Raw genomic sequence first — 8,501 nt, 5'->3', positions numbered from 1 at the left:
CAAACAAAAACCAAACGGACCCCACGGCCCCTTAACCCCGGGTCACCAACCTCTCTGCCCACCACTTCAACGCGATCCAGGCGCCCCAGTTCGAAATTTGCCCCGTCCCGCCGACCCGACGCCAACGGCCGCCGATTTCCCGCCCGCCCCCGCCCCGCGATTCAAATCAGCGCGGCGGGGCCCCTCCCCCCCGCTCCCCGTCCCTACTCGACCCGAAACGCACGCGACGGCCCGCGCCCTCGTGCCGCTGACAGGGCGGCCCACCGCGCCAACGGAACCCTCCGGGCCCCCGCGCCCGCGTGCCATCCAGCCGGCGCCAGGCGCGTGGGTACGCCCCCCCCCCCGGCCACGCCGAGCCGACGTTATCACAGGAGCTATTTATGACGCGCTCGTTCCATTCCAAAACCGAACCCAAACCCCTCCCTCCCTCCCTCCGTCTCTCGATTCTTCCAAAGGGTTCCGTTCCCCATCGCCGGTTTCCATTTCTGTTGGAGGTTTGCGATCTGGGGGAGATCGAATCCTCGCCTGCGGCGGGTCTGCCGTTCGAGTTCATGGCCACCTCGGGCGATCAGTCGGGCGGCTGCGGTACGCGGAGTTGTTCTTTTTTCTTTTTGGCGATTTTCCAGGGGTTTTTGGGGGGTTGTCGGTGGGTTCTGATCTAGGGTTTTGGGTCGTGCAGGGTCGGCGGCGGTGAAGGGTTCAAAGCTGCGGTACCCTCTGCGGTCCGCGGGCCGGGTCAAGCTGGAGCCGCCGGCGGCGGCGGATGCCCCTCTTAGCGGCTCTGCTTCGCGAAGGTACTCCTTTTCGACCATTTTACCCCCCCCCCCCCCGTTCCTGTTCAAACGTTCTAATTATATTGTATTGTTTCCTACCTGTTCTGCGATTCCTTTTGTTAACTGTTCTTATATTAAAACCTAAGAGTAGTTCTTTCGGTTTCAGTTATCAAATACAAGCACTCTTAGAGATGAACGAAAGTAGAATATGTATTGTACTACTACTTAGCAAGTTTCTACCAATTTCCGTAGAATTGTGAAGGCCAATGACTGTTTGCAATGGATGAATAGACCCGTCACATTAATAGCTGATAGGAATTTATCTTCTCAAATAGCCATTGGATCTGCAAACTGTACAGAACCAGACCTAACTATTTAAATGCAAGACGGTACCAAAGGGAACTCATGAATCGTTGTCCCGACTTAGTATTGCAGTTTAGAGTGAGTGACACCCTGACATGTGAACAGTAGTTGGCGCTATTCCAACCAATGTATGGTTCAAACGGAATCAGCTCTAGTCCTGTGAAACTAGTGCTCCTAACAAGGATTAGGAACAGGAAAGTCCACCAATTAGGAGCAGGAAAGCCCAGCATGAGCATTAATAGAGGCCCGTGTGCGTACAGATGTAACTAGTTTTTTCTAGAAGTTTAGCCATCACAGGGCTGAGTTATAATAAACACAATTCAGCAAGCCTATGGGAAAACAATAGGCCACCATGCAAATGCTGATGCCCAGATTATTGCGTCTAAACTAAGCATGCCTGTTTGGTGTTATGTCAGTGTAAAATTGACTACCGGCTTACTCTGAGGCCTCCTGGGTTCCAACTTTAAATTGCTGCCAACTAACTTTGTTATTTCAAAATCACTTCTAATTGCGCTCCATATATAGGGCCAAACCATCTTTAGATGTCACCAAGAGCTGTGCTCTCGATCTTTCTGCCGTGAAGGATAAATCAGCTAAACCTCCGCGGAGGCACTCAATACCAACAAAGCCAGGTGTTAGTCCGAGGCCTACTCCTACTGGAACTATTACTCCAGTGTCAGGGGTTCGACCGAGGAGGTCAGAGAGGTTGGATACCCCAACATCAGAAGCATCCATGTCTACAGCAAGGCGCAAGTTCAGTACACTCTCCTCAGTCTCATATTGGATGACACAGATTAGGCTTGCAGAGGCTGCTTCCAAGCACTCTATCTCTCTGGGCTTCTTCAAGCTGGCCCTTGAGTCAGAATGCGAGGTAAGCATCAATTGATCATCTGTGATTAGTTCAGACTGTCCAGTTTCTTTCATTAAATCACTGATCATATTGTTGTGTTTTCCACAGCCTCTGGATAGAATGAGAGAAGAACTCAAGGCTTATGTGGCCCGGCATGGCCTTGCAACAGAATTGGAGGAGCCGGTGAAGGAGGTTCTTCAGGTCTATGATATTGTGGAAGATTTTGAGAAGCTAAAGATCTCCCTGGACTCTTCACAAGAGCCAAAAAAGTCTGACAAGGCTGCTGTTAGTGCTACCAATGTGACTCCAAAGGGTAATCTGAAACCTAGATCTCTGAACTCTGTTGCAGCTCATAGTAAAGATGGCAAGAAAGAGAACATTCAGAAGGAGAAGCCTGATGCCAAAATCAGAGGTTCCTACAACCGGAATCCAGCCAAGAATGCTCCTGCAAAAGAAGGTGCCAAAAATACCGGCAAGAAAACCAAGAAGCAGGCTAAGGAGCAGCAAGAAGATTGCAATGGAGGTAGTGAGGTTTCGCCAGTTGACGCAGACCAAGAATCTGGTAAGTGCCATAGCTTTCCTTAGTTCCTAACGTAAATATCACCTCTTTCTGTGATTTATTATAGGCTTGCTAATGGCAAAAGTATATTTTTCAGTTGATGTGGTGAAGGAGATCACATATGAAGATAAGGAGAACATGGTAAGAATTCCGACTGTCTTCTAGCAACTGAGAAGTACACTACATCTGTATCAGGTTACTGTTTCGTTCTTGCTTAACTTGAACTTTTATGTCTATAGGGGGATGCTGAGATGGCAATAGACGCTGGCAACGCCGTAGCCCAAGAAGTCTAGAATTGACAGACTGACTTCAGATTCAAACCTTTTGTTTGCTGAATATGAAGTATCGAGTGTGGTGCTTGTTTTCTTTCGCCGTTGTTGATATGTCACTAGTACTTGTCTTTCTGGTTGTCAAGCCGTAATATTTCTTTAAGAGTGTGTATTATGGTTTGCTGGGTGAGACTGCTCGCTTGTTCCCTTTGTTTAAGTCAGTTTGCTTATCTGTGTCCAGCTTCTGAATATAGCTGAATTCTTTATTTGTGTGATACCCTTGGGCATAATTCTCCCTGATCTTTGTGTTTTTCTCATGTATGTATATATTATACTTCAAGTGCATGTTTTAATTCTTCTCGTGCGTGCTTAGTAGTCTGTGATCAGATCTTCAATTATATGCACGTGTCTGCACGCTCTATGCTGCATCCTTTCATTCTTGGGTATCTCGATCTATCACAGTATCCAGAGCACTGGGTACACATGGATGTTGGTTTTGATTAACTGCAACTTGCAAGCACCATTTCTTTTGTTCTGTAATCATTTTGCTTGAGATCTGGTTTTCCCGTGGTCAAGTTGCCTTTATCATCTGTATCTGTACGCTTGTCTGCATTCTCTGTTCTATAATGTTTTTGGGTTTACAGCCAAAGACTTGTGTGTTGATTAATGTGTTTCAACAGCAAATGATGTTGAAAAGATGCCATCACTTCATGCAATGCCAAATGTGCATTGCAATTAGGCAATTGGTTGTACCGTCATGGCTGGAGAGGCCCACAGGCGTGGTAGAGAATAGACTTGTGGAAGGTACATGATAGGAGTACACAAGGTAGAGAACTTAAAAATGTTGAGATTGATAGAAAAAACTAAATACGTATGTTGTGCAGCTGGGTGCGTGCGCACCTGGTTTTGAAATAATCAATGCGTGCATGTGTAAGTTTTTAAAATTGTTAGCAATTAAGGCCCTGTTTGGAATCACCTAGATTATATAATTCAGTTTTTACAATCTATTATGTTTCCAAACAGGACAATTTATAGTGTAGATTATAAAAACTAGATGAATAGATTATTAAAAACTCATAATCTACTCTATACCAGCTAAAATCAGATTATGAATTGCTAATGACCCATTACCCTTGTAAAGTTAGAGATAATAACATTTCTACCACCGCTACCCTCCTCTTTTAAAAAAAAACAGAGGGTAGATAGGTCATTATGCAATGTAAAACCTGGATTATAGTTTATATAATCTGACCTCCAAACATGTTCACCTAGATTATTTTTATAAACCAGATTACATAATTTATTTTCATAATCCAGATTATCATAATCTATTATGGTTTCAAACAGGACCTAAGTTAAAAAAAACAGCTAGCAGTTTGTGAAACCCTATTGTTTGATGTAGTATGAGCATACAAAACTGGGCAAAAAATGGCACTCTGTAAGAGAAACAAGAAGAAAGAATGTCTAAAATCGACCGCAAATGTACACATTTTTTTCCCATGTGGTGTTAGATCGACATAGGGTTGCTGAATGTTTTTTCTTTCATAACAACAAATAATTTTCATTGATAAATACTTGAAAATACTTATCATAGAAATGAATGTATCAAGATGTATTTTAGTTCTACGAACATTTATTTTTATTAATTTATAGGAGAAGTAAAATCGGACGTAGAGATTATAATGTTAGTACGCGAGGGAAACTTACAGGAGACGGGTAAGTGACAAGTAGAACGCACCTAATAATAGTGGGCCGCAGACAAGCACGTGCAGCGGTGCAATGGTGTGGAATAAGAGAACATAATTATGTTAGGCGGAGTCTGAATAGTATCAGTTAGACAAGGGCAATGGCAATGGCAAAAGTCCGATCGAGAAAGCAACAACTTGTGAGGTTCCTGCATCATGTATTCTTGAGTCTACTCGAGGGCATTTTCTTATACGTTTGAGCATCACACCCCGTAATACTACTGAACCCGTAAAATTCCGATGAATATACGGATTCGACTCGTTTTAGTTGTTAGAACAGACCCTGTATCACGTATTCAGTTTGTATTTTTTTTACCACGGTCTGACCCCCCAACCGGCGTATATGCGGTTTTACAACGCGTTTACTGATCAAACACTATCCTTCGCCGCCGCAGCTCCGCCGCGATTCATCGCCCACTCCATCCTAATTTCTCGCCGTCGGCCGTCTCGATCATGGACGGCCACGAAAATGAAGGGGATGATGCCGAGCGCTGTTGCCGCCGCGCCTCCAACGCCGCACGCAAGCGGGGATCGCGGGATGGCTGAACTACGGCCGCCGACTTTCGAACGCCGCGAGTTTGAGGTGTACGAGCGCGAGCTCGCGGTCCGACACATCAGCTCCTCTGACTCCTCTGCCGCTGGGAGTTCGTCCGCGGGCGCCTCGTCCTCGCGGACCATCACTCTGGTGAAGAGAAGGCCGGAGGAGCTCGGGCCGCTCGTCGTCAAGCTCGAGGACGACGTCGTCCCGCCGCGTGGAGGGGTCATCGGCCCCGAGAACTACCTTCCCCTGGGGCAGGAGGATCACCTCTTGCACGCCATCATGAAGCGCTGGTGAGGGAGGCGGCGGAGGCCACCGCGCGCAACCGCCGTGAGCTCGAGATCGAGCAGATCTTCCTCGAGCAAGGGGTCACAGCGTTGCACGCGAGCGCGTCCAAGGAGGCGGACCTGCGCGTCATGAAGGCCGAATAGGACAAGATTTGAATCGACCTCGACTCTGACGAGGACTGAGCTCCTCCGGCTCCTCCGCCGCGTCGTCGCCGTCGCACCCGTCATTTTTTATAGCCTTGGCTCGGGTACGCTGCACGGCCCGCAGTCCCCCCTACCTAGTAGTATTATGAAGAACTGATGCTGATGAAGAATGATGTAGTTTGATGAAGAATCATAATGTAGTTTCACCCTCGAACCTTTTTTTTATTTAAATTTTTCAGTTTCATATACAGGGTCTCATATTTAACGCACGAAATGGCTTCGTAAAATTGCTCCCAGCAACCTGTAAATCTATTTTACAGGTTATTTTCTTACGAGGTATGTTAGAGATGCTGTAAGGCCATAATGTTCATCACTCATGCAAAGAACTTCCAATTTTGCTCTGTTACATGACGTGGCATCTCCCTGCCTTCCGTTGGACCTCTGGTAAATGCATGCTTGTAAACGAAGTTATCAGTTAGTAACATACTTCTCTCGTTACAAAAATAAATAAATAGGGGAACATGTCCTTACAAAAAACAGTTGCCTGCAGCGATGCATAAGAGGCACATTGATACCATCTTTGAAAGCTTTTGCCAAATGACAATGGGCCCAAACCCACATGCGTATCCTCTTAACTCGTTGTACGTGGTACTCCTATGCTTTTCTTGTCAGGTTGCCCTAAGTGCATCCGGTACTAACAGAAATGCAGCCCATTTCTACCGCTCAGTTTATTCTAAGGCTAACCTAACCACATATCATCAACAGTTCAGCATGGAAATTTCGTCAACCCAAACAACCCATTGCATATACACAGGAAAGAGCACTGCTCGTCAGTCACCACCGTTTCAGAAGCAGTGATATGCTTGCTGGGAAGTGGCATCACGATGCGGATGGATTCCTCCTTTCGTCTCCACGCTCTTTGTCTGTTTTCACCTCTGCACTGTCCCAGCGGGGGCGCGCGTCGCACGCGTGGGCTCCGCGGCATGAGTATCCAGCGGAAATTCAGACGGCGTCGGCCGGCCCATGCTCCCATCCATGGCACTGGCTGGCAGCACCAGCACCCCCCGCCGCCGACACGAAACCTCGCATTGAAGACGGACCACGGCTCCACTTCCACAGGGAACGCTCGTAGCATCACGATGATGATCCCCGCGCTGTTTCGGAACGAAAATGATAAGACCGGAATGATACACGCAGCGCATTGATTGAGCCAGCGGTAATGCTTGGGACAGGTTCATAAGATATCTATACGGGATATGAAGCGGAGATTCACAGGTTCAGATGCCGTCAGGACATAGTTAACTGGGAATGGGATGTCGATGGGTTGACGGATGATGGATGTCCTATATGTGGTGTGCAAGGCGGACTTGATTATTAGGCTGCGGGGAGCGTGTCTTTGTCGTCCAATCAATACTCTGGTGCTTCATACTGTGCGTAGTGTCTTTGCTAACTGTTCGGAGGATACGCAGCCATCAAGCTGGGATCAAGCGATATGGTTGGGTCAGGCTCAAGGTGCATGTTCGGAAATTAAATGCACATGTCACCATTCCTGCTCAACATTCTATTTTCTGAAATGGAGGGGAAAAAACTGTCTCCTTCAGTTGATTTTTTTTAAAAACTTTCGATATATTCATCAACTGTGATGATAGTATAAAGAACATCAGAAGTAAAAATTGCATCCAGGTCCGTATACCATCTAGCGATGACTTAAACCGCAAGAACGAGGCGAAGGCGTGCCGCCGTAAGAGCGCTCCTTACTCATTGGATCCGGACAAACCTTATTGTAGTAGACAGTTGAAAATCGCCGTGTTAAATTCGCTTAGGGCTAGCGCACGAGAACATCAACCGCCGCCGACGAAGCGAAGCGTATATCGGATTTTTTGATTTTTTGATTGTTTTATGCTTTATTTTATCAATCTTATGCTCTGTGCACTATTTAATATCACTTTTAGGAACTAATCTATTAAGTCAGTGCTAAGTGTCATTTGTCATCTTCTCCGTGTTCTTAACTTTTCAGAAAATCTGAACCAAACATGACAAAACTTTTTGACGATTTTTTCTGAATAAAAAAAAGACCCGAAAGCTTTGAAGGGAGATCATACGACTCACGAGGAAGCGACAAGCGCAGGGGCACGCCCTCGGGGGCGGGGCACGCCCTCCCCCCTTGTGACTCCCTAGTGGGTCCTTTGCATCGCCTCTCTGGCCTATAAATTCTCATATAACCCCAAAATCTTATAGGAGCACCCGAAACAAATTTTTGACTGCCGCAAATCTCTATTTCTTCGTGATCCCATCTGGAAGCCTTTCCCAGTATTCTACCGGAGGGGGAATCCATCATGCATGTCGTCTTCATCAACCTTGTTGCCTCCCTCATGATGCGTGAGTAGTTCCACAAGGACCTATGTGTCCATAGTTGTAGCTAAATGGATCCCTCCCTCCCTCTCTCTCCCCCTCCCTCCCTCCCTCGATTGTAGACATGTGCAAGGTCCCTCGATTCCCTCAGAGCTGGACAAACCTGCCCTCTAAGTTTGGGCTACCCAAAAGTTCTGATGTACACCTAACCATGACAATGGGAAGATTTGGAGAGCTTCTCTCCTCGGACATTGAGGTGCATATTTCTAGGTGTGCGTGAAGTTGATTCCCTTAGTGTTTTCAGGGTGCGCCCCTTTTAATAGTGTGGTTGCCCCCTAAACTCAAATATGAAGGTAAAAATCAGTGGGAACACTTCCTTTTGGTTTTATCAATCAAGGGACATCTAACCATCCATGCATCATTCCATTGTATGACAACGTTGTTTACATACTATAGCATGTGGATAGAACAACAAAATATGTTGTCATTAATACCAAAAATAATTAAGGGCATAAATGCCTTTTCGGGTACGAGCTCTCCCTCAACCCCAATCCCTTTCCTTCTCGTCTGACCAATCAGATCTCCTCATGGCGCGAGATGGTGGAGGTCGTAGCCGGGAAG

General features: G+C 46.5%; 1 protein-coding gene across 1 annotated transcript; it reads left to right on the top strand.

Moving 5' to 3' along the window:
* Positions 1-412: 412 nt before the first annotated feature.
* On the top strand, positions 413-3,089 carry LOC123407925. Its single transcript, XM_045101173.1, has 6 exons — positions 413-585; positions 680-794; positions 1,662-2,007; positions 2,095-2,548; positions 2,643-2,686; positions 2,785-3,089. Exons 1-6 carry the CDS (start codon positions 552-554, stop codon positions 2,836-2,838), a joined length of 1,047 nt encoding a protein of 348 aa, XP_044957108.1. The 5' UTR covers positions 413-551; the 3' UTR covers positions 2,839-3,089.
* The last annotated feature ends 5,412 nt before the right edge of the window (positions 3,090-8,501 follow it).

The sequence above is a fragment of the Hordeum vulgare genome, chromosome 7H (genome assembly GCF_904849725.1).
Source record: "Hordeum vulgare subsp. vulgare chromosome 7H, MorexV3_pseudomolecules_assembly, whole genome shotgun sequence".
Lineage (NCBI taxonomy): Eukaryota > Viridiplantae > Streptophyta > Magnoliopsida > Poales > Poaceae > Hordeum > Hordeum vulgare.
Note: the sequence above shows the minus strand (reverse complement) of the source record. Positions and strands in the feature narration are given on the sequence as shown.